The following is a 27097-nucleotide window of genomic DNA, read 5'->3' on the forward strand; positions in this document are numbered from 1 at the left end:
AAATCCTCTGGGTCATAAGACAATCTAGAACAGACTTGCTCGCATTTGATTCTGTGCACCTAAAGTTTGAATGGTCAGTACTAATTTAGCAAGACACTACAATATGTGCTTCCCATTATTACACGATCAAATTCTAATTTTGCATGTAAAATTAACATATACAAATTTCCCCCTTTATTCAGTAACAAGTAATTTTTCTGGATATCAGGCAATTTTCGGACTTTCAGGAAAAGGATTACTGCAAAATAAATAATTTGTGTGGGTAATACCTGCACAGGTACAGTGAATTTACACACATATGTACTTCTCCTGAGCAAAATGACTCTACATCACTTGCATGGAGTAGTCACTCCATGTCTATATATGTGATTCAGCTGCATGGGAATATGGAAGATCCCTTATCTAAGATGCAGTCAGAGCTTTCAAAATTCTTGAAACAGATCCAAACTACACATTTATGTTGAAGAACACTGACCCAGAACTAATCAGCACCTCCAGAAAAGCCCTGTTTCTCCTTCTTTACTTTTAGATCTGATAGCTCTTTTTTCCCTTTCAGAGAAAGGAGCTGAAAAAAACCCAAAATCTAGACACTAAGTATTACAAACGAAGTAAGTGTTATCTTAAAATAAATAGAAAAGCTCTTGAATATTAAGGATAACAGTTTCTTTGCAGTTCCACTCTATCTCAGAATGTTTTAACAGTGACAGTGGTATTAGAAAATCAGAGAAATATTAAACTTATTCAGTCCCAGGATATAGAAAGTGTTTTCTGTTTTCTATTTACAGTCAGTTCTTTCTGCCCGGTGCCTTTTGGCTGACTGAAATGTATGTTTGCATGTATTTTACAGCTGTTTGTGATCCTTGAAGGTAAAACCTTCAATATTAGTATGTCTAAGTAACTTACTACATTTGATGCATGTATATGTAACACTCAAATAAAGTATTTTGATCCTATTTATAATTTGTAAGATGTATCCTTATGTAACTGTGGTAAGGTAAAATGGCCTTAGCCTGAGTGTAAATCTGGTACACAATCACTAGGAATGCCTTTAAAATAGTAGTTTAGAATGAAGAACTTTAACAATCCATGGTTTCTCTGTTAAATCTCCTGTGATAGTTCTGTATCTATTCTAATTCAGAAAGAAACAGAAACATTCCTAAAATAAGCACAGGAAATGTAAAGTACAGTTAAACATTACCATTTGCACAGCAATCAACCTGGAGCCTATTCATATTTGAAAAAAGATCAGTGTTTAATTAAGCTCTGGCAAACTCAGTTCTATTTCCTTTCACACCAGTAGAGTTTGCCTGTGTTTGTCAGTGCTGAGTTTGGTTTGTATGCAGTTAAGCACATGTCATCAGCTTTCATTCAGTTGATTCAACTAGTTCATATATTTCTTTTGATGTATTGCAGCTGTTCTTGTGTTTAATTTATGCAAATATTCCAGAATCTACATTTATTAGCGGCCATGACAACTAAAACAGAGTACTTTGTATAGAGTCCTGCAGAATTGCAAGATGTGAATTTCCTCTTCATATTTATCAATGTGTAGTCTCTCTCATTCTAAGAGTGGTTCTGCCTTCAGTCAGGAGCCCTCCAATAACTTTCCAGGCATAATTTGCTGCCTCTGGATTCATTTGAAATACTTTCCTTGCTGGTTTAGTGATTTCAAGTAGCTGCATTAATGGAAATTGTTATCTGTTACAGAAAAAAATTAATAGGAAGAGATAGCTTCAGTAAATAATGCCTTGAATAGTTTTGCCAGTCTTACCTATAGTGTCTCCTTTTCAGTGAATTATCCTTTTATAAGTTTAATGAACAATTTGCATTGTAATATATCTTTCCTCTTGGAAAGAGGGAAGTAGATATTCACAGCATAGTACTCAAAATAGCAAAGGTTTCATAAGACCCTACATTTTCTCATTTGAGTTGTTTGAGGGATATGCGATCCTGTTTATTAAATTCTCTTAATAAAAAGAAGAGCTCTTTTACATAAACTTGTACATCATATCTGTAATAGTTTGAGGTTTTTTTCATTGGCTTTTCAAAATAAATATCAGTGTTTTCCATGTTCACATCTCTGACAGAGGAGAAAAGAAAAAATGTCTTTAAATTATGTACATAGTGTTGATCTGTATGTGTGTGATGCTGTTACAGACTTATAATGTGAAGTAGAGTTGTTCAATATCTTTTTACATTTTAAATGAAATCTTGACAATATATTAATCTAGATCTTTATCCATTCTAGTTCAGTTTTCTAGAGTGATCCTTAACTGTAATAGCAGAAAAGTAATCATATACAGAATGTTTAGCTTACTTCTCAATCCCACAGAATTTTATGACAGAAACAGGGATTTACGGAGAGGAAAAAAATGAAATCCATGCTTCTTAATGTTCTTTTGCCAAGCAAATATAAAGGTCTCCACAGGCAAGGATTAACTAATACAAATATGCTTTCTGAAGAGCCATTGAAGAATTACTAATAAACATAATTATAGCTGAGTTCAAGGTATTCAACCTTGTAAATATATCCTGTTATTATTTCATTACAGTTGGGTAAAGCCCTAGGAGAAGCCAATGTTTTAAACTCTTTGTTCAAGTCTTAATGAATTATTGGAAAGTAGCTGATTAGAAACCATTGAATGAGAAGGGGCTGCTCCATTCTGAATGTTGCTCCCTTTGATGTGGTTTACCTCCCAAGTTGACTAATTTCCTTGGCCAACAATCTTGGTATGTGAAGCTGTGAGCCTTCTTTGTGGGACCATTATATTCCAGTGCATGTCTGGAAGACAAATATGGTAGCTAGCTATTTAGTGAACATTTTACGTGTTTTTTGGAACTCACACCTTAGAATGGAATTCTCCCCAGAAGTGGGTCGCAACTGCATTCTGGCTAAATGGGATTCAATGAACTAAGTGGGATATCCAAGCAGACATTTAGTTTCTTCTTAGACTAACCATGCATTCCATACTTACATCCCTTTATTTTTTTTTCTATTTGTGACTCTGCTTACTATCTGCTTCCAGTTGCTTCTGAAATCAATGCCTCTTCAGCTCTCTAAGACAGAGTCTATAATGCAAAAATATCTGTTTGTGACACTGAGGCCACTGTGTGTCACTGGGTGAGAACTGTGGTCTACACTATGTACCGGCATATGCTTCTGGAGAGTTTCAGATTTTGGGTAATCGAACAAGAGCACAGACATAAGAGATTACAATGTTACTGCATCTCATCTTGATACTGGAGTAAAATCGTTGAGCAATTCCTTAACAATGTGAACATATTTGAAGATGTGGATGAAGTTTGAGTAGCTGGTGCTGCCTTCACAGTGACTTAGCATTGTTACATAGCTTCCCACAGCATACATGTGAGGCAGTCACTCTGTGAGCTTTCATATTTCCCAGCAGATCTGTTGCACTCTGCGTTATTGCTTAGTGTGAACTCAAATAAGAGCAGTGTTAAACTACATCCTGATTTTTTTCATCTCCATTAAACTAGTCTCACTTGAAGATGTTTTCATTGGGTGCATCACCTACAGTAATGTAGAAGGAGCAGCCATTTACCATAAGGTTCCCCACTCAGGCAGTGTTTGACAAACACTCTGGTTTGTGTGGACTTTTTCGATTGAACCTGTCTTCAGGCTACGCTTTCACACAGCCTCTGTTCTCTTGGTGTGGAGGTGGGGGTTTAAAAATTTGGCATGCTAGGATTGAGGGTCTTCTCTTTAAGGATGATCTTGCACTGTGATTGAATTATTAAGCATGGCGTGCACAGATAGGAGTGACCCAAAGTTCAAGGGTTCAGAACTTCTGAGATGTCTCATATGGTAACACGCATTGGACATATCCTCAGTTGTATGTCTTCTGAAATAGAACAGAAAGATCATCACAGCAATACTATGTTTTTACTTAATTTACAATAACCTAAGGATTACTTAAAATTAACCCAATAGCTTTAATTTGAGGAGGCAAGCATGCAGGCTAAGAATATTTGAAGCACGGTAATGATGGCTGTAGCCAGGCTTCTTACTTTTTCACTTAAGGTGGTGAGGATTCAGAGAGTGCAATGGGGGAGGAAGTAACATGAAAGCTGGTTTTGCCAGACAGGTGAAGACTTATTTGTGCTGTGAGAATCTCCAGCTGGGAAAATCCACAGTTGTTATAGACTTTGTGCCACCAGAACAGAAAAAGGTTGGCTCAGAGAGGAGAATCTGGCTCAAAGAACTTAAAATAAATATCAGATGTCAGAGCTGTGACTTAATTGTTTAGCTAAGTAGATCATGTGAGTTACACACAGATTGAGGATGTGGTGTTGCTCCCATTGAAATCAAGGAGAACAGAATCAGGGCATACTCTTCTTCCAGTGTTTTTCAGTCCTTGAAAATGTGTTATTTGAAAGTACACCAGTTCCTAGAATAATTCCTTGTACCAGCTGGGAATCCAGAGAGCTGCTAGTACACAACTGCTGTGTTGTTTATTACTGTAGACATAAGCTAAGATTGTAAACAGAATGCATTTCCTTACTTGCTCTTAGTTTTTATTACAAAATGTGAAACTCAAACAATGGCTTCTGTGACTAACCATGGAAATTGGAACTGCAGGTTCAGGCATGGTTTCCGATAGTTGTCAGTTTCAAAGAGATAAGTCAAGATGTACATGATTTTTTCTCCCTTTATTGTAGTCTTGCATTACAGTTCTGACAGTCTCAGAATTAGACCTGTGCCTCAACTCAAAGACATTATTTTATAAATATTTCCTTGGGAAACTGTAAATCTAAAAGCCTTATAACTCCATGGAGATTGTTTGGTTTTTGCTTTTGGTTTTATTTTTTTTCCTAGCAATAAATGCATAAGAGATGTTTGTTACCTTTATAAATAAGAGGAAATATTTTTTATCTTATCATTACACTATTGCATGCTTTCTTTAGTATTTTAAAATTCTCTATTAAAAGAAAAAATCATGTTTAATCATGCAGGCTTTACAAGAGTGAGGAAGAAGGATAGTGGCGCATGAAAACGAAAGGAATTTTTAGTTACAACCAAAATTTAATTACCTGGAGCTGACTGACAACCTGACATTCAGGAAGAAGGTGATGGTTTTGGGAGTAGGCTTCACATGTGCTATTGAAATACATTTCCGTTACCTGGCTAAAATCCTTCACATAGTTCTAGTGACAAGGTGAAATACTGATAAACAGGTGACAGAAAGAAAGTTTGGAAGTACCTAAAGCTAATTTACCAACTGACACATATTTTTACAAATTCTGATTGGATGATGAATACCTGGTGACATTATAAAGGAACAGAGTATAGAGAAATTATTTAGTATCATATTTCTGGACATACTCAGAAAATACTGTGTGAAATATTCTGATTTAGGTAGGACAGTTTTTAGGTGCTGGTTTCCCCAGCTAGGGCTCAGCTTTTCCAAGTTCATGATGATAATAATACTGTTAAAGCAGTCTTTTAACCAGCAACAAGGTGTGATTTCTTTTTCTGAGAAATGAAGATATAGTGTCTAAGCACTTAGTGAGCAATTACATTCCCTTCACAAATGGTGAACTAAGCAAAGAAAAAGGGGAAAAGGAAGAACAGAATAGTCCCAGTGTCGAGAGACCTGAATAATTCACAGTAGGCAAAACTATCCTCCCCATCCCTTGTCCACCTATTCTGACACTTCAGACATGATTAAATATTTCTTCTGTAGCTTGAGTGAGTTACCTTGCTCCAGCATCAGGTTACGTCCTTCCCACAGTTCAGTGCCCAGGCTTGAAGGAGCCAACTCTAGGTATAATCTGTTGCCCTTAAGAGGAGGTTGAACTGGGCTGGCAACCCCTTGCAGGCCATAACTAGTCATTGCTCTGCTGAGATGGGAAGGCCTTCCTGGAATTACTGTTCGTGCTGTTAATTATCTTCATAGCAATGATTGCTAACTATTCCTGTCACTCTCTGTTCCTACTCGCAGCTCAGCAGGGACCAGACAAGGTGAGGAGGCCAAGAAGAGTGCAAGGGAGGGGAGAAGGCAAAGTGCAATATGTGGGCAAGTAAGGCATGGGCAGGGAAGAGTGAGGTCAATGCCTATCTGGGTCCTTCCATGGATGTGAACAGATCTTTATCATCCTCCCCTAACTGCAAGTCAACCTTTTCTTTTGCTAAGGCTACTGGAGGGGCTTATTTAAAGATAGTTTTCTTCCGTAACTTCTGCAGACTTGACCTAGGTATGGGTAAAGACGGGAATGACAAATAGGTGTCTTTCTCCTGTGCCTTATATCCTTTGTAGGTGCTTCAAGCTATAGAAGATGAACACCAAACACTTCTATACCTGTTTCTCCTACTTTTGTCCTTATGTCTGGATGTGTTTTTCAGTCTCCTCCCTTGTACTGTCACAGGTGCTTTCACTTAGGTAGAATATGTGGACATAGATCACAGAGAGTGGGAAACTGAGGGAACATGAGCAGTTGTGGCATCTCAGAGATGGTCCTTTGAGTTCAGCTTAGAAAGTTGGGTTATAAAGGAAAGAACTTCTGTCTCCTTCCCAAGTAGCAGCATAATAAAATGTAAAAGTGCAAAGTCAAATACAATCAGTATATTTGCTTTGTCTGCCATTACTGATTTGATTTTGTGAAAGTTTCTATTGCAAAACTGACCTGAAGCATAAAAAACCTGGAGGCAAAAGTTTGTCTCAGAGGACTTTGTGTCAATTCATCTTCCTCCACCTGAACTGAAAAAGGCAGGTTTCCCACAGATTGTGCTTGGGATGGACTGTGTTGGCAAGAGTGCCATGATAGTAGCTGCAATAGCACAGGATCTTTGACCAGGGCACTTTGACCAATATGTCCTGTGAGATCTAATAGAGAGCTACAAGGTCTTCTTTCTTAAAAAAGAGGACAAACTTCACTTTCATTCATTTTGTATGACAGATGAATGAAAAGAAAACTGCAGCAGTGAGGAAAATTTAGAATACAAATGAGCACAAATTTAGCATATAAATTTAGAATACGAATGAGCACATAACGCCTTCTGAGACAGCAGCACAATTGTGGCTTTGGTGCTTCAGAAAGAGAAACTTGACAAAAAGAGACTGTTCTAAAAGTTATCTCTCTCATGATGTACACCCAAGTTCATTTGATTTTCGGTGATATTTTACAGTCTGAAACATCCAAAAAAGGGACTAGATAATTGACATTTTTTTCAAAAAAAGTAGCTTAATCAGTGGGATGTTACTTACAGATATACCCTGTGCCAAAAATATGGCAAGGAGCTTAAGACATTTAATTTTTAATCCCTTGTATTCCTTTGTAATGCAGTAGTAGGTAAATCAAATCAATTCAGAAACTGACTCCATTTAATGATGTGCAGTAAAGAATGAGGGAGTTAGGAATAAAATACCATAGCAAACCGATGTGTTTCTTCTCAAGGTAGAAAGAACTCATTTTACATGGTTCATCCTCATATCTTTACAAGCTTGCCCTGTTTTTAGGTAAGATGTATCATTTAATCAGAAGGACTCCATATCATAGTAGGGATTTAAGGATAAAATCCTCCCTATTAGTTGCTCATAGGCCATGACCCAGTGGGAATAATAGTACATAAAACATAACTGAGAGAGTGATTTGTTGAATTAAAGCTGGTATTCCACACTTAGAATAATTTGGCTGAAACCTACTGGATTTCTTAAATCCAGCCATCTGCTATTTCAGGCAACACATCCAAGGATCTTGTTCATAACCTTTTCAAAGAACTGGAATGTGACTAGCTAGTGTAAAACTTGTCTTGCCAGTTTATCAGTTAGTAGAGATAAATAAATATCCCTCTATTCTTGAAGAAAGGTCCAGGTCACATTAGCCTTCTCTGTTACTATTTATATTGTATTATAGTATGTACAGCATCTTCTGTACTATTTATAACAGTGTTGCTAAAATTTACTGGTGCATCATTCAAATAAAGTCTATAAATCCAGCTGAAATTAGGTGTTTCCAGTTAGTCAGTCATCTGTTTCCTTGGTACCCACCTGAGTGTCTCCATAATAACCATACAGCTGAAAAGTATTTGGGTCCAAAATGCCTTCCATAATTCCCTTGCAATTATATTAATGGGGTGTTGATAAGTGAGGGGGACTGTACAGCCATCAGTGAGAGTGGCATTTGACCCTGGTCACTTATAAAAAGCCAGCACTTCAAACTAAATTTCAAGACTGTTTTTAGAAATCTTAACGAAATAATGAATATTCCATTCCAAGCAAAAAGTAAATAATGAGAAATTTGAAATACTTCATATCTGTTCACATCTGTAGTGTGCATATGTCAATCCATCAAACAAATGTTATGAGGACATATAAACCTACAGACAAAAACTGGGCATGCTGAATTATGAAAGCAGTATGGCTTTGCTTTTTGTATGTTTTCAATGTGGGCAGTTTCTTATTTTATTACCATTTTTAGGAGTTGTCCTTATCTGGTTTTAGTGGTAGATTTAGGAATACCTTTGTACAATACTTTGTGCCTTTTAAAAAATATTTAGTATTTCCAATACTGAAGTTTTGGTAGAACCGAATACATTTCAGTTACACTCCTGTGAATGCCCTGAAGTTACTAACTGCCCTAGATTTAAAGGAGCAGCTGATGTAGATGAGGCTTATGGGGGTAAGAGAGAGAAGGCACAGGTGAATAGACATTTTAGTATAAGAATGAATGGTTGGCACTACATGTGATGGATTGGCAGAGCAAACAGGACAAAAATAGAAATCGTGACTAAATGCCAGATTGAGATTTTGGAAGCTTGCGCTTCCTTTTATGCCCATCTTTAGCACATGGAAGAGTAACACTGATTTTTTTAATGTAATTGCCGGTGATGCCTGACATGGTAAACTACCAACCATTATGAAAGCAGACCCTGTTAGGCTTTCTCTTTGGGGTCACAGCATTGTACTTCTACAATGCCTGATGTCACAGCCCACTTCATTACTCAAATTCCTGGTGAATGTTACAGAATAAAGTCTTACAGTGTTATATATAAAACACCAGATATTGTGTTCAAAACTAAAACTAGGGGAATTTGAAAATACATCAATTTATCAGCATTTAAAAAGAGTATTTGCCATGCTCACGTCTGAAAAACATTACTGGAATGAATACCAGGAAAAGTAAATGTTAAGTAGTTAGTTTAAGTATCCTTAGAAGCACTGTTTCAAACCTGGACAAGTAATTAAACATGGAAGCATTTGTTAGACATGAGAGCAGAACTAGCATTTTAGGACTTGACTAATGCAGTACAGTCATATATCACAATGTGCATTCCAAATATTTTCTTTAAATAAAGTTGTAACGCCAAACAAAGACTTTATGGACAGCAAATAAATCCAGAGAGATTAGAATACTGTTTATGTCTACTCTTTGAGAAGACAAATTGGCCTAGTCATTAATTATGAATTCTTAATTGCACTCTATTTGTAACCCTTAAACTCTAGAGTACACTTTGTATTGTGGGAATTTTTAAAGGGCTCCCATAAGACAGAGTTAGTGGGAAGCCTAGTAAACTCAGCTCTCAGAGCAGGAAGGTATGCATAAGTACATTCAGCATATTATACATTCAGTAGGTGGCAGTGGTATGCAGTTATAGATAATTCAGGATTTTCTCTTGAGCAGACACTCATCTCTGTGAATCCAAGCAGTGTTGATTTAGAGCTTTATTTGAGGCTTTTTCTTGCCCAGAAAACTATGAAATACCAGATAATTCTTCACCTGCTAGAGCAGACAGTGATAGAAAATGAAAACAAAGTTGCTAATTTATTGTAATCTTCTTTACATAGCACTGGGAGAAATCTGGTAAGTTTTGAATTTCAAACAGCAATATTACATACAGAAAGGAATGTGTCTGTCTGGAACACTGACTCATTTTCCGTCTATGCTCAGAATGTACACATCAAAGTCTCAAAACAAAAGTATTCAGTAAGTGGGGACTGTGCGTGTTACTTAAACGGAGTAGTAACACAGTGACTTCTCGGAATACTGCACACAGAAATAGATATTTTCCCTTATCTGAAGGAATGAATTGCAGATCGATTGGGGGAAAACATGGTGTGTGGGAGTGTATAAGCAAACAAATTGCTAAGGATATAGAAATTATTATAAAGATTTTAATTGTGGGAAAATGAAGAAAAAGAGCAAGACAAAGTAAGAAATACAATTCATTTAAGTGGTAGAAAACACAGATGAGTAGTCTAAGAGAATTAAATTACATCATTTAAGCAGATATTTTCTCATATGGCAGTTATTTCTAACACAAATAGTGGAAAATGTTTAATGATTTATGATTGTTAATGAAGGAAGGAGTTTCTTTATGTTTCACAACCATGTTTTTTCTTGCCTCCCCATGGGATACTGAGGTAGGAAAGACATTACATATACAACCAAAAATTCATCCTCAGGATTTTGAACACTCTTATGGGACCCCAGAATCAATTGGTGGTCCCTTACTGGGGAATACAAATGTCACACATTTTCAACAAAGAAGTGCATACTCTGTTTCTCTGCTGTTTCAGTCACCCCATGAGGATCCAGAGAAACATTTCAATCTATATTAATATGGCTGTTGTATGCAGAACAAAAAGTAATATCTTTCTGGTAACAGTGGAATGACAGCATAGAAAAATCAGAATTTCCAGCCTAGCCAAAGCTGCTGGAAGTCCTCAGTTTTTCAGGTAAGAACTTTGTCCAGCCATGGGCCCAGGAGTGAGTTTTGTGCACTCTGGTCACAGCCGAAGTATAATAATGAAAGTAGGAAATTGAGACCGTAATTGCTTGGGGCACTAAAAAAGAAGTAGATGTTACTTGATTCAGTTATGCTTAATGTCATCTGCTGCTGAGGGCTGTGTTAGGAGCTGTTCTCCCAAGCTCTGTGAAACCGTGGAGTGGAAAGTGCCTTAGGCAGGGATTGGGATTGACTCCCTCTGACAGGTGCCCACAGTGGTGCCCGCATGTTTCTGTTTACCTCTAGCAGGAATAGCTGGGTCAGATCTGTAATTGAATGCTTGATGCTCCATTTATTCACAGGTTATTTTATCACCTGATTCCCAAATACACCACTGTAGTCAAACACCTATGCTTTACTCTACACCACGCTGAACTCTTATAAATGGACATTAATATTATTTTTTTCTCCACTAGTATGCCTTATCTTACTGTTTTTTATTTTATTTCTTGATTTTGAACAAAACTCCTTTTTTTTTTAAATGAGGGAATATATCTCTTTCTAAAATTTGTTGGAATAATTACTTATGTAGATTAAATCATGCAGAGAAAAGACTGTGGGACATCAAGGTTTCTGAATATGTTTGTATTGTTGGTTTCTTTAAACACTGCTTTTGCAGGATTTCATGCTGATGATATTTTCATCCTTGCATTGCAATGTCATTCCATTCACTCATCTTCCTAGCATATCACTTTACTTGGGTATTATCATGTTCTGGTTGAGTTTCACCTCTGTAGCTTAAATTCTTCTGTGACCTTATAAGCTTCATTATGAATTTACATTTGGAAGATTTTACTATCATTTATATCAACACACATTCTATGTTTGTGCAAACTAAACCATCTTGAGATTAATAAAAACACGCAAACCTCCTCCTCCTAGTGTTTCACGTTGTGGTATTGTCACAGTAAGCAAGGGTTGCCATCTTTAGGCACTGTGGAGAATTTGTAGTAAAGCAAAGCTCCATCCAAATAAATGTGGCTTGTCTATATAAGAACTCAAGACAGTTTTACTGGCAGGGTTCCAATATTTGTGGAAACATGATATTTCAACTGCAGCAAGATTTATCCATATACTGTGAACAAATATAACCTTTGTACAAGTTGAAATTTTGGAGAGTCTTGTTCTTTAAAATGTCGCTTTGGTTTAAAATTCTACTAATACATATTGCCCTTTAAGCACTTTCATGACATGAAATGATATAAAAAAAAATAAAACCCCAAAAAACAAACCAAACCAAACAAAAAACCCCTTTACATGGTATTTTCATGCCATAACATTTTGGAAGCCTGCATCTATATTTATAATAGAAGAGTCAGCTGCATCTTACTGCTGACAGTTTTCTTCTGCCATATTACAGGTAGAAAGAAGAAAATGCTCAGCATTGGTTTTCTAAATGCTCCAGATATAAAATAAATTTAAAGAAAATGTGAGAATTAAGATTTTTGCAAGATTGTATGTGTGGCCATTGTGCAAAATTTAGGTAAATCTACATTAAACTAGGAAAAATGTCTTATTAGTTTGGTAATGCAAGACCTGTTAAAATTTATTGGTTTGTATGAAAATTAATTTCACTTAAAAGAACTATAAACTAAGAGAAAATGTGAGTAGGAAAGAATTACAAAGAGCAAAAAGAAAAGAATAATTCTAAAGCATTGCTCTTGCTGAAGAATAGACTGGTGTATTAACTCAAAATTGCTTTATTTGAATGAATATGAACCAATCGGATCATAAAACCATTGAAAGACATAATGAAATTACTATTGATGACTATAGTAATTACTAGAGACTATCTTGGACTAAATATTATATTGAAAACAAATTTCTGCAAGATTATAATCATTCAAACCACCTGTTAATTAACCTCTTGAAGTGCAAAACAACCTGAGAACAAGAAACATCTGTTATTCCATCATGTGATGTGTCATTTCCAGGAATGTTGTACAACTTAATAATGGATATTCTGAATTAGCTATGAATATTCTGGAAAATGGGTAATTATCAAACCCAAGTAAAAAAATGTGGTGTTTTAAATGCTGAAGTGTGTTGTAGAGAGCCCTTAGCGCCTGCATGTCAATCTAATATAATTTAGGTGGCAGGAAAAGGTATAGTGATAACTGATGTAATTTCTGGTTTCATGTTCTGTTGGATACATTTTTCTGAAACATTCACCTGCTATGGAGAGGTTTTCCACAAGTGCTTCATAAGTTGATTTTTTTTCTTAATTTATTTAAATAATTGGAGAAATATAGTTTTGGAGGTTTTGGTGTTTCTGGGGTTTTGGGTGCTTTTTTGTTTGTTTATTTCTTTGGGTTTTGGGGGGGTTGTTTTGTTTGGGGTTTTTTGTGGAGTTTTTAATTTTTTTTAACTTTTAAAATTTTGTTTAGATGTGTGAATATTTCTACAAAGAGATTCTTGATGAAGACCCTTTATCTTTTTTCTTTATATACAAATCTTAAAGAACTTTGTCAATGAAACAGAGCCCAGGCTCTGTTACTTCAAATATTCTGTGCCTGCCTCCTGTCGAGTGAGACGCAGATCCCTCTGGTGTAGCCCTGGACTAGGCCAAGAGCAGGAGTAATTTTTGCTGTTGGATTGGCACTGCCCCTCTGAATAAACTAAAAATATGAAAAAGCTTCCTGTTGGGAGCAAAACCAAATTGAGATCTTGATTTTTTTCCTACCACAGTGATATCACCTAGGGATATGGAGGTTTCATGCCCCAAGTCAATGAACTGTTGTGTGGATTTAGCTTATTTCAGGGCTGCAAGCACTGCTCTTGTGATTTATCCTTTATCAGGACATGGGTTTTCCAGGCACAATTATGATGTCATGATACTGGAAACAGTACAAACACAGGATAAAAGTCAGCACCTGCTGTCACAGCTTTGTCATCTGAACAGGCAAAACATGGAAACTGAAGATACAGAATGTTGAAAAGAGTCACACAAGGTGAAGCAATTATGTCTTATGTTGCAAGCTGAGGACATGCTTTAGACCAGGCTGTAATGTAGTAGTCCTCCACCTCTTTGTAATCACACCCAGAGTAGTGAAAAATTAAACATTCATATCGGCTGCTGGGTGCTGAATACCGATCGAAAAGTGTGCATAGGAATTCTCTAGGGAATTAGCTTTACAGCAGTGGTTTAAATCAACTTTGGAAAGATTAGAACAAACTGTGAGAAGGGAGTTTGAGCAGCTGTTGCTCACTGATTCTTAACTCAGAACTTGCTAGCTCTTCCCATCATCCCATTTATCCCAGCATGGGATAAAACGCAGGCAGACCCAATCTCCTCTTACCTGTAGCCACAAGACCTTCTGTGAAGTGTCAGCTTGATAAAATTAACAGTATGGATGGTTTAGAACCAACTTCACAGTATAAACTTAACCATTCTCTCTGTGAAGCAGAGCTGGAAAAAACTCAAAATTTGTCTTATCCCTAGACTTTGCCTTAGATATTCCTACTATTTTAGAAAGAAGATCCAGCATCAGATCTGTCCTAGCACCATTTAACAGTTGTCCATGGCCATTGCTGTCTCTGGAAGGGGTGTGGGATGGGCAGCATTTTGCCTTGGATGAGTAATTATGTAAGGATACATATAGACGTCCCAATGTAAATAAGAAATAAATCATTGAAGGTTATTAATGATTATAAACTGAGATTCTGCCCAGAATTACACATAGGGTCAATCTCACAAGTGCCTTTTAACTCAGATGTACTCTCTCTGGTGAGCAGTGCAGATTGTAAGCCTGGGCATAAAAATGCCATAGCCTAAATATTCACCCAGCTGATTAAAAATATTATTACTATATCCCATGGGATATATACTGGCTGTATTTTAGTAGTTTGTGTAATGTGGTCTTGAAGCAAGAATGGATTGAGTAGACTTTCTCTACTCAATACTTCCAGTTCACATGGATTTCACGCTTGCTACATTTTATTTTGTTTTCCTGTTTCTTTTGTGGTTTTTCCCAGTGTGACTTTCAAGTGTTTTGATTTAGTAATATTTTGCAAATCTATCTTATTAATGTTTCTGTATTTCTTTTGTGAAATTCATATGTCAAAGGAACTTTACTTGCATTGTAAGGATGTGAGTTTTCGTTGTGATAATGGATATTAAGCTACCTGCCTTAATAGTTGATAGATAACACATGAACTATGACTGGAGTAACTGAGAGCTTGTTAGATGCCAGGAAAAACTAGCTCAGAGGTTTTGTCATGATGATTTTTCACTGCTTTATAAAAACATCCTGTATGGACTTGATATCCTATTTCTGGCTGCAGTGTGATCAGGAGTCAGTGATACATATTCTATTGAAAGAAGCTGTTCATGAGTTTGATTGAAATGCTAAGTCCTTTGAGATCTCAGCCTCACAGTTGTATATGACAGAAGAGGTTGGCTACACTGCTGGAAGATGGAAGAAAATGACTGTGCTTGTGTTGGGCAATTCATAGTTCAGGGGAACTTCCTCTGCCATTAGAGCAATTGGACAGAAGTGTTCCAGTAACCTGCACTGACCGTGATTCTTATACAAATGAGCTTAGGTTGTTTTGTGCAGAGCTGGCACTCACTGATTGTGTTTTACCAAGCAAGTGCACTGTATTATTAAGAAAATGAACACTTGAGGAGAGCTGAAACATGGGCATATGTTGAAAAGCTGATTGCTGCCCGGAGGGACGGCAGCCGCAGCAGGGGAGCTGCAGGCATGCAGGCACTATCACTCAGCTGCTTTTCAACGCAAAACTGACCTAGTTTTCCCCACTGGGAGAGGCAAAGCTGGGCTGGTGTGAACCTTGGGCCAGTGTGGATTACTCGTGGAAAGGAGAGTTTTCAGTGTTCCTTCTCAGGCTTACCGACACAGTGGGGCTGCAATTTTATCCTTGCAATGCCTAGCTCCTTGCCAGAGCATCAAATCCATTCTGCTGTTTTACCTTCTCGGCATTAACGGGTGAGGGCTGTGGCTGTATACAGACCTTTCCCAAAGAATTTTATGAGGCAAAAGGCAGCTACTGTTCCCATAGCAAATTCTATGAATGTTGAAAGGGCCTATGTCTAAATGGTCTTTGTCAGAGCAAGAGTGGCCAGTTCCTAGCCTACCCTTCACCAAGCTACAGTTACTTGTAAGAACTTGTCCACTTGAGGCATCTCATTCAAATTTCACACAGACTGTTCCCCTATTTTGCCTTTTCATAACCTGCATTCTGTATAATTTTAAAGTGCCTCATATTTCTTGTCAGTAAAATTCTAAGTTTAATGGAGAAGCATTGGCATTTCATCTGCAATACGTAAACAAGTTAGTTAAAACTGATATTGTTGAGGAATCTGAAGTATCTCCTAACCTTGCTAAGTTGTAATAAGAATTGGACATTTGAGCTCAAATCTCACCCAAAGATACACTCACGTAACCTCTGAAAAACTGCCTAAACCCAGTGCTTAAAATTTATCGTGGTAAATAACCAGCATCTTCCTATAGTATGAAAGGGAACTTGCTATCTTCTGAGCTAAATGTTAATTCAGATGGGAAAATTAAAAAAAAAAAAAAGAATACAAAGATTTAAAATTACATTACCTGTAAAGAAGTATTTTTAGTGAATAAATATGCTTAACTGCAGGTCCTAATGCTATGAGTTAATCATATTCCTTGTATTAATGCTAAGAAAGGTATTTCTTTTGAATGTGACAAAAAAAGATAGCTACTATGTACAGGTTACTGTCTGCAGTAATAACTGCAGTGACCAAGAATTTTTTAATAGTTTTGAAATTAAAAATTTATAAGACTGGGGGCAGATGTACCAGTTCTGAGAATATTTACTTGCATAAAGAGTTTCTACTGTAAGCATCCTAGTAAAAAAAATAAATCTGTTCTTCATGATTCCTTTGCTGATACGAGGCTTCTCTGGTCTTGTGCTTTTTGGGAAAAAAAATGCCATAAATGCAGAACTGTTTTCAAACAAGAGGAGAACTATTTTTTGACTAATAGTCCAATTAAAATATGGATGGGCTATGTGATCTGTAGGAGACTTCTCAGGTACTCGTTATTTCAAAACCCAGGGAGTGGTATTTGGTTTGTGTTTATCTACATGTTTAACATTATTTGTTCAGATACTTATATGCTGGTCATAACAGGGTGATATGTTTGTATTATTTGTAGTCTTTCTAAACTTAACAGCCCCATTCAGACCTAAGACGGGCAGAAATTCTTGTCAGAAATTCTGACAGTGCCTTGTAGGATGACCATTTGATATTTATCTGTGAATTACCTGAAATATTCTTCTCTGGGGACACCCCCTTGTCGTGGGGGTGAAGCTTGCGTAGCCTCATGAGGTTGAGAGCTATGCTGGAGGTTGGTTGTGCCGCCAGTAGGGTCTCCCATGCCAGACAGGTCTCAGCTGAAGGGTCAGACAAAGTGTGTCCACGGGCAGGATGGGCTCGCTAGCCGTCTGGCAACCATCCTAGGAGAAGGACAACTCCAACCCCAAACCCAGGCAGATGGAGCTCGTTTAGCCCTGTAAGGCCATCCATCTAAGAGAAGGATACTCTAACCAAACCTACGTCCTGAGGTATTCGCTGTCACCGTCCAAGCTCACTAGGCCGTGGCAGATGAACCTTAGGAGTAAAGGGTGGGGCCAGTTCTGCGCACGCTGTGCCTCACCTAAAAAATCCATTGCGCAGGCTTGAAGGGTTCACCCACATTGCAAAGCCCTGTAGCGACAGGTGAGGGTCGAAAACGGCAGGTGATAGGAAGCAGCTGGAAGCCGCAGACCCAACCCTGCATGCAGGCGTTTCAGGATATGGGTCATTAGAGACTTGACCCCGGAGATGACAGTCTCTTGCGGCAGCATCCTGAATGACCAAGCAGCCTTTTCTAGGGACAGCACTGCTTGCTCCACACGGAGAGGGGCCTAGCAAAGGTGGCCTAAACAAAGCTCATCTCCACACCCGGTTGGATAACCGCGGCCAACCGGCATCTTCCATGTGGTCAAACAAAAAGAAAGAGATTTCAAAGGCATACACCTGCCTGCAAAGTTGTGCTCAAACTAACACTCGCATGTTGGAACATCAGAACCATGCTTGATACTGGGGATAGTGGACGTCCTGAGCGTCGTTCTGCTCTAATTGCCCACGAACTGTCACGGCTCAACATTGACATTGCTGCTCTCAGTGAAGTTCGTCTTCATGACGAAGGCAGCCTTAAAGAACATGGTGCTGGCTACACACTCTACTGGTCAGGCAAACCCAAAACCAAAAGACACCTTTCAGGAGTTGGCTTCATGATTAAAAACTCCATTGCCTCCAAACTTGAAAATCTGCCGACAGGTCATTCCAATCGCATTATGTCCTTACGCCTCCCTCTACACAACAAGCAACATGTTGTTCTTTTTAGCGTATATGCCCCAACTCTCCAAGCTGACCCAGTGGAAAAAGACAAATTCCACACAGACATGCGCCACCTCACCCAAAATGTTCCTGCAGATGATAAGATCATAATCCTTGGTGACTTCAACGCCAGAGTAGGTAAGAATTCTGAAGCCTGGAAAGGAGTCCTGGGCAAGCATGACGTTGAAAACTGCAACGACAATGGACGCCTCCTGCTAGAGTTCTGCGCAGAACGGCAGCTCACCATCACCAACACTATCTTTCAACAGAAAGACAGCCTGAAGACAACCTGGATGCATCCTCAATCCAAGCACTGGCACCTCATTGACTATATCTTAGTACAACAGAGAAATGCCAGTGATGTCCGTCATACGCGAGTGATGCCGAGTGCAGAATGTCAAACAGACCACCGCCTTGTGCGCTGCAAACTTAACCTCCACTTCAAGCCCAAACCTAGGAGAGGCGGCATTCCAAGGAGGAGGCTCCAAGTCAGCAATCTTCAAACAGCCACAGTGAGACACAGCTTCCAGGGAAACCTTCAAACTAGACTTAAAGATAATCCCATAGATCCCTCTCCTGAAGCGCTTTGGCAACATATTAAAAGTTGCATCCTGCAGTCCTCTGAAGAGTCCCTAGGGTTCTCCTGCAAGAAAAACAAAGACTGGTTTGATGAGAACAATCAAGAGATCCAGGAATTGCTGAAGGAGAACTGCTCACCAAGCACACCTTGCTCAGCCATCTTGCCATATAAAAAAAGCCGCCTTTCGTCTTGCATGCAGCAAGCTCCAACAGAAACTTCGAGACATCCAGAACAAATGGTGGCTCGACCTAGCAGAAAAGACACAACTATGTGCAGATTTGGGTGACCAAAGAGGATTCTATGAGGCCCTGAAAGCAGTGTATGGACCCACACACCAGGTTCAAAGCCCCCTACCCAGTGCAGATGGTCAACTGCTTCTAACAGATAAAACCTCCATCCTGAAGCGATGGTCTGAGCACTTTCAGACTCTCTTCCGTGCCAACCGTGTAGTCCAAGACTCAGCAATTCAGCACATTACACAACAACTGGTGAAACATGAATTGGATGCAGCCCCTACTATGGGAGAGATACTCAAGGCCATACAAGAGGTGAAAACTGGCAAGGCAGCTGGGGTTGATGGAATTCCATCTGAAATCTGGAAGCATGGAGGTCAAGCACTCCATGCCAAATTCCACGAGCTTGTTGTGCGTTGCTGGGAACAAGGGGAACTACCACCAGATCTCCGTGACGCAGTCATTATCACCCTGTACAAGAAGAAAGGAGAAAAATCAGACTGCTCAAATTACCAAGGTATTACTTTGCTCTCCATTGCTGGTAAAATCCTTGCAAGACTACTTCTGAACAGATTAGTACCCACTATTGCAGAAGATCTTCTACCTGAAAGCCAGTGTGCTTTCAGAGCCAATAGGAGCACCACAGACATGGTATTTGTTCTCAGACAACTGCAAGAGAAGTGTAGGGAACAGAACAAAGGTCTCTATGTAACCTTCGTTGACCTCACCAAAGCTTTCGACACTGTGAGCAGAAAAGGCCTGTGGCAGATCTTGGAACATTTAGGATGTCCCCCCAAGTTCCTCAAAATGATCATCCTGCTACATGAGGATCAGCATGGACAAGTCAGATATCGCGATGCACTCTCTGAGCCCTTTCCAATAACCAATGGTGTGAAACAAGGTTGCATTCTTGCACCAACTCTATTCACAATCTTCTTCAGCATGATGCTCCAAAGAGCCACAGCAGACCTCGATGAAGAAAACGGCATCTACATCCGATATCGTACCGATGGAAGCCTATTCAACCTAAGGCGACTGAAGGCCCACACCAAGACCCTGAATCACCTTGTCCGTGAGCTGCTTTTTGCTGATGATGCCGCCCTCGTGCCTCACACAGAAGCAGCTCTGCAGCGCTTAACATCCTGCTTTGCTGAGGCTGCTGAGCTTTTTGGGCTGGAAGTCAGCCTGAAGAAGACGGAAGTTCTCTACCAACCTGCATCTCAAGAAGTCTTCCATCCTCACATCACCATAAGCAATTCAGAGCTTAAGTCAGTCCAGCAGTTCACCTATCTGGGAAGTATCATTTCCTCAGACAGTAAGATTGACATAGAGATAGACAACAGGCTAGCAAAGGCATACAAAAGCCTGTGGAACACTCCATAAAAGAGTCTGGTCCAAAAAACACCTGAAGAAAAGTACAAAGATCAGAGTCTACAGAGCCATTGTACTGTCTACTCTTTTATATGGGTCTGAATCCTGGGTCGTCTACCGCCACCACCTGCGGCTTCTCGAACGCTTCCATCAGCGCTGCCTCCATTCAATCCTAAACATCACTGGACTGATTACGTGACCAATGTGTCTGTTCTTGAACAGGCAGGGGTCAGCAGTATCGAGGCCATGCTGATGAGAACGCAGCTGCGCTGGGCAGGGCACGTCTCCAGGATGGAGGATCACCGCCTCCCAAAGATTGTGCTCTATGGTGAACTCGCCACCAGCTGCCGCAAGAGAGGAGCCCCGAAGGAGATACAAGGACTCCCTGAAACAACACCTCAGCCTTGGCCACATTGACTGCCACCAGTGGTCCACTCTGGCCTCCAATCGGGATTCATGGAGACACACCATTCACGACGCTGCTGCTTCCTTTGAGAATGCACGGAGAGTCAGTCTTGAGGAGAAAAGAAAACGCAGAAAGAACCGTTCTGTGCCAATGTCACCTAGGGAGACGTTTCGCTGTGCCTTTTGTGACCGGACCTGCCTATCCCGTATCGGCCTTTTTAGCCACCAGCACGCTTGCAGCAAGCGTGGGTAGTGCCCTTCTCAAATCTTCGTTTGCGATGCCTAGCCATGATGACCTGAAATATTTCACAGTGCTGTTTACACACTGATCTCCCCACCCCCACCCTCTGCCCCCAACTATGAAAAATAATTTCATAGTTAATTTGGGAAGCTATTTGGTCTCTTTACCTCAAGACATGTAGTCATATTATGCTTTCAGGGCTTTCATTGTAATTTCTATGCTACATAATTGCATGTTTTTTTCTTCTCTCCTCAGAAATTTTTCCAAGAGATTCCAGCCTAAAAGACAAGTTCATAAAGCATTTTACAGGTAAGGCAGCTGATTGCTTGTAATTCTCCTATACATGTGCTTATTCTACGTAGTCACAAGAGTCACACCATTAGGTTTTTTGAGGCTTGACACCAAGTTTAACATTTTTGAAGTAAAATGTGATTTTTTTCGAACTAGAAAGTTTTGAAAAACTCTGTTTGCATTGACTAATCAACTGAATTATCTGGCCTAAAATTACTTTCAAAACATGGTAAGTTAAAACATTATTTAAAAGCTATTTTTTCTTTTTATTATTCTATCATTCTATTGATGCTTTCCATATTTTTTTTCACATTCACTAATTTTAAAACTTCTCATTGCACGAACATATCTTTCAGAAACAGATCTATGTGGCCAAGTAAGTTTTCACCATATCAGGGAAGCTTTTTAGCCTCCATCTCATGACATATACTTGTGGAACTTATTCTCACAATGGAAACAAATAAAACAAGGAAGGATTAAATCAGTGTAAATGAAAAAGAAAAATAACTTGCTGTTTCAAATGTGAAAATTTATGATGATTACGGTTAAGTACTTGAAAACTGAGATGGAGTTGTATAATGCACTTACTTACCTTTGGGACTCTGTTTTGTAGCTACTGGGAAAAATAATGTACTCTATGAATATGTGCAATATGTGTTGCCAATAGCAAGGTGCTTGCACTGATTCTTCACTCTGCAGTTCCAACTGTTCTGTAATTCAGAAGAATGAAGGCCTCAAAGTATTAGATTGCAAATCTGTTGTGATTTTCAAGGTTATTTCGATTAGTAAAACTAAAAGAAATAGTTGGCAGCAAGAACATGAAAAAGAGAATTGGAAATAATTATGCATTTCCTCTTTGTTGGAAATTTCAGGCAGTCCTTGACAAGAAAGGAAGGAATATGTTGTCTCTTTTGCTTGGAGGAAGTGTACTCAAACCTTTGGGAAAAGCAAAAATTTAAGGATCTTTCTGCCAGTGGCTAACTGCAACCTATGAGCAACTACCGGAAATGTGCCAGAGCCAGCTGGCCCTGCACTCTTGCAGTAAACAAGAGAATTACGAACCTGCCCATTTTCAGTCCATATGAGAAAAAAACTTACATAGAGATTCAAACTATGCTATGCTGTGTAGCACAGCAGTACTGAATATTCCTCTCCTGTGAAGGACAGACAGGAAAGGTTTATGTTACTATTTAATCCATTTCCTTTTAATTTTTAACTTTGGAAACTCCTCAGCTACCATATAAAGCTCAACATAAGAATCTAGGGAAGCTAAATAATGAATACAGAAAGAGTTTCATTACTCAAAACCAGTGAAAAACAACCTTGCTTTTTACAGAAGGTATTTTGAAATTATTAAATCATAGAAAAGAGAAAGATATAATTGAAGGCCTGTCTCTGGAGCTATTCATTAAATTAGTAGTCCTTTTCTGCATGAACAGTTGCCATCAAAATTGCTGAAATTACTTGACTAACATTAGCTGGAATGAATAAGGAAAAGAGGATTGTTCCAAAATACTGAAGGTTTATTTGTTGGCTCATAATTTCAGAATTTCTGCCTACACCTCCAATCATAATCCTTCTTCTAGCAACCTTCATTAATTAAACTTTTCAATTGTAGTCATTACTAGCTCAACAGTTAGGACATCCTAAACTACTGAGGTTGTGAAAAAAATGAGAGAAGTTGAAATCAACTGTTGCCTGCAAAAGTCTGTTAAAAAGACTCCAAGCCAATTTTGTAGGAGATAAGTAGGCAGTGACTTTAATGAGCTAAGCTTGTCCAGGAATACATCAAGGCATGTGTCCAAACTCTAATTTCAATGGTTTTTATAATACAGTCTATCCAATCATTATTTTACACATCTCCCAGTTCACCCCTGTCCTGCCCAGTCCCAATCCCTCTGATTTGAGGTTGGGGGTTGCTTGGGACCCATTGGTCTTCATCTTCCTCTTCCTCAGACTACTGGAGCTCTTCCAATGTTCCGACTTCTGGGTCACTCTGCCCCTCTTTATGTCTCCTGTGGCAAGCCTTCTGTTATTCTTCAGTGTTTTACCTTGTAAGCAAGACTAAACTCAGAGAATTCGAGCTATGGATATGTGATAGAGGTTATATTAAACTTAAGCTACTAGAAATATTAACCCACTAAATTTGCCTTTGCTACAGCTACTGTATTCCTAAAATTTATAAAATGTAATAATCAAATTATCAAAAAACCCCTCTGGCATTACAACATTATCTCTACTGCCCGTTATCTTTTGCAGTTTCAGAGTTAAGAAAATTATTTACACTTCTGTATACCAAGAATAGTAGAAACATTTTAAAGGCAAAGAAGAACCATATTTAACAGTCCTTGACTATAGGAAAAATCATAAATAATCTTGTGAGTCATAAATCTATCTATCAATTTAGCTTGAAAAGCCAGCTGACACAGAGTGCTCTGTAAGGTACAAATAAAATTAACAGCCTATTTCTGATGACAGAAGAAAGCTAGCAAACCATATCTGAAGGGACATGGAATTCCTTTAGTGGCTAAAGCCAATGTTGTCCCCATATATGCTGGATAATTTCAAATTACATAATTTTTCTTGATTGTAATTACTTACTCAGATAAAAAATGGCAACAGTATTACAGTTCAAAGTGCAAAGGCTGCTTTTTCAGTTTATTGAAAAGTTTATTTGTGGCTTAAAAACTAATGAAATCCGTGTACTACTGTGAAATATATCTAATCTTCCAGTGTGTTTAGTGTTACAGAGAAGAACCTTCTCATGGCAGTTTGGCTTCATTATCCAGAGAGAATTAGTTTGGTATATTTTGTCAGGCTCATAAACCACCTTTCAAGTTATGAAATAAGTAATTTTTTGCCCAGAAATGCTTGTGTTTTCCTCTGACAGGAAAGTTAGCCAACGCAGTGTGCTTTCTATGGATTCTTTAGTAGCATTGCCTGAAACAAGCCATTCTTACTCAAGATTCCTATTTGTGCTGAATTTAGATTTAAATTTAGTCTTACTCAGTTAATGTCAATTTATATCAATGTTTATTGTTCCAAAAACAGGATACTCATCCCCAGCTGTCAGTGATAATCTTGCTAAGCAAGTTACATGGTGTTAAGTATTACATTTTGCTCTCCTTTTCAACTTGGAAGTCATCAGGAATACTTTCCCAGGGCCATCAGCAATTATGGAAGGGTTCTTTCGGAACTTGTTAACTTTGATCCATGTTTTTATAGAATCACAGAACCATAGAATGGTTTGGGTTGTAAGGGACCTTAAAAGTAATCTAGTTCCAACCCTCTTGCCATGAGCAGGGACACCTTTCTTATCAAATATTTATGTAAGCAGATGACACTGCATATCCAGAGAAGGGAGCAGCACATTATACTCTGGGCAGACAGGGATTTGCCTCATCCAAAAGATGAAGTCCATCCTGCCTCCTGCACATCTGCATCCTTTCTTACTAGGATTATTTCAACAGATCGGGTTCCTAGATGTTATTCAGAAATAATTTTTTTTTACTCAACACCCACACTGTATATTAAGAATTTCATAAACCATCTAAGTGCAAATTAGAAGCATTATTACATAAAAGTACTTTACCTTTCAAGGGATTAGAAACTCATATTGCTTTAGAATGCTGTTTTTATTTATCTTTAGAAATAATGACCACATTCCAGATGTATCTTTCCTTTTACATAAGACTACAGATAACTACTGAGTAAGCTAAATTTGCCTGTAATTGCACCTTTTTCATTTTCCTTGTGTAGAAATTTTACTGCTAATTTTGAAGTACTGGAATTTAAAGGCTAAGCTAGCCCGTAATTTCCACAGATCATTCTTCTGTTATGAGCATAAAGATGTAGCAATAGTATTTCATTCGTCTACTTCAGTAGTATTATTATACTTCTTGCATCGTAATTGCTTAAAGTATAGTAAAAGACTAAATGCAATTTCGGCCAACAAAAAAGGAACTTAATTCTATGTGTTGTTGTCATTCATTGAAGCTGCAGAGCAGTGACACTGAGAACTTGGGGTTAACTCCTGCTTACTTTCAAACAGGGCCAGTCACATTTTCATCAGAGTGTAGCAAACACTTTCATCGACTGTATCACAACACAAGGGACTGCTCAACACCAACCTGTAAGTAGCAAAGTACCTTATAATGGTAGCTGTGATACTTGTTTAAAAGCAGCCCACTTTTCCTACTGAGTGTTTGATGTCTTGGTCCTTTATTAACTGTTGCTGCTTAGCACTCTACTGCAAAACATACCCAAAGTCCTCTAATATACAAAGATCTTCTGTTAATGCACTTGCTATCAGCTGAATACCATGGAGTTACTTCAAAGTGAGACTGAAATAAATGAAATTAATGTTACAGTCTGAAAAAAAAAAGGTAGGGAATGCTTATGCAGAGGGCAGATATGAAGCCATGTTCTTCTTCCTGCTTTCTTTAGCTTTACTTATGAACTTGTGCAATAAGATAAAATCTGAATATTTCTTTACCTTCGATTAGTGCTCAATAGTATGTTTATATCTTGGGGTTTCAGTATATTTCAATTTTTGAAGATAATTTTTTATTATATGCCCATTATTAAACAACAAAAAATCAATTGATTCATCGTTTACTTTATTGATACTTTCAGTTCTTACCAAACTCTATTTCTGTATGAGACCTACAGAAGCTTTGCTTAACACATCCTGAATGTAATTTTATCAGAGACTGAAAAATAAAACTATTTAACGATGTTATGAAATGGATAAAACAAACAAACAAAACCTCTGAAACAAAATGGATGTCTCTTAAGTAGAATCTGCTTCAGCATTCTCTAGTGCAGTGGACAATTCCAAGGGGGTTAGAGGAAAATAAGCAATATCTTTTATTTAGAAAATGTGAATCTCATCAGTGATTTGTAAACTCAAAGTATGGACCAGGGTGTTTTGGAAGCTTTTCAGGACTTAACGTGAAAGAATGACACTTTTTGACTGCATCACTTAGAAGCACTGTTTGTGAGCAGCTTTGATGATCTCCCATCACAGCTCAGCTCCTCAGAGGATCTAGAATTTGAAAGGTAATGCAGCAGCCCTCATCTACATCTGGCTTTAGCCTTTACACTTATCAGAAGCTGGAATGTAGAAATCCATGACTGATCCCTAAAAGATGTACATATGGCTTTCTAAGTAGACATATGAATAGGTTAGGCATATATATATTACATGATGCGTTACAAAAATACCATGCATGTTGCATGTTGTGTGCCTTGATACATGGATCCAGAGTATGTGGATATTATTTGGATTCTCATGTATTGTCTGAATGCTTCACTTTATTTATAAAGAAACACAGTCATATTATTTCACTTCTAATTAAATAGGTTTTTTTTTTTGAAGTTACAAAACCTGACTGTGATTAGAATGATGTGAAGAGCTGATTTTTAATTTATCAAAGCAAAGCAAAATGTAAAATAAAAAACTAAAGCAGGGGTTTTTTTCTGCCTTTTGTCATCCAAACCCAAAGCACACAAGGAGTTACATTCAACCTGAAATGCTCTATAGTCTAAAAATGAGAGCTAAATGTTCAGAATTGTCTTCGCCGTATGCAGCACTCAGGTTTTAGAGTTGCTACCAAGGCTGATGATAGATCAGGTATTTTCTTATCTCTTTAGGGGGTTTGATATTTTCTTTCAAGAGCACCTTATCCACCATAGGATGTCTAAGGATGAGTTACTTCCTCTCCTCCTGACATGTTTATATGCTGTAAAAATATTCCCTGAGGAACTGAAACCATATTACCGTTCAGTTTCTTGCTGTTTGGCACAATTTATATTAAGTTTTATTAAAATACCCATCAAGCAAGAGAAT

General features: G+C 38.2%; 1 protein-coding gene across 3 annotated transcripts in view; it reads left to right on the forward strand.

Annotated features, from left to right (window-relative positions):
- The window catches only part of ALKAL1 (ALK and LTK ligand 1), a 41541-nt gene that overhangs the window by 10423 nt on the left and 4021 nt on the right, over positions 1-27097 (forward strand). For all 3 annotated transcript variants that reach the window (XM_071553116.1, XM_071553115.1, XM_071553117.1), the window contains 2 exons: positions 21211-21264; positions 25298-25378. In XM_071553116.1, the coding sequence (XP_071409217.1) occupies positions 21211-21264; positions 25298-25378 (135 nt within the window). The remainder of the gene's footprint in view (positions 1-21210; positions 21265-25297; positions 25379-27097) is intronic.

Source organism: Pithys albifrons, chromosome 4 (assembly GCF_047495875.1).
Source record: "Pithys albifrons albifrons isolate INPA30051 chromosome 4, PitAlb_v1, whole genome shotgun sequence".
In the NCBI taxonomy this organism is placed as follows: domain Eukaryota; kingdom Metazoa; phylum Chordata; class Aves; order Passeriformes; family Thamnophilidae; genus Pithys; species Pithys albifrons.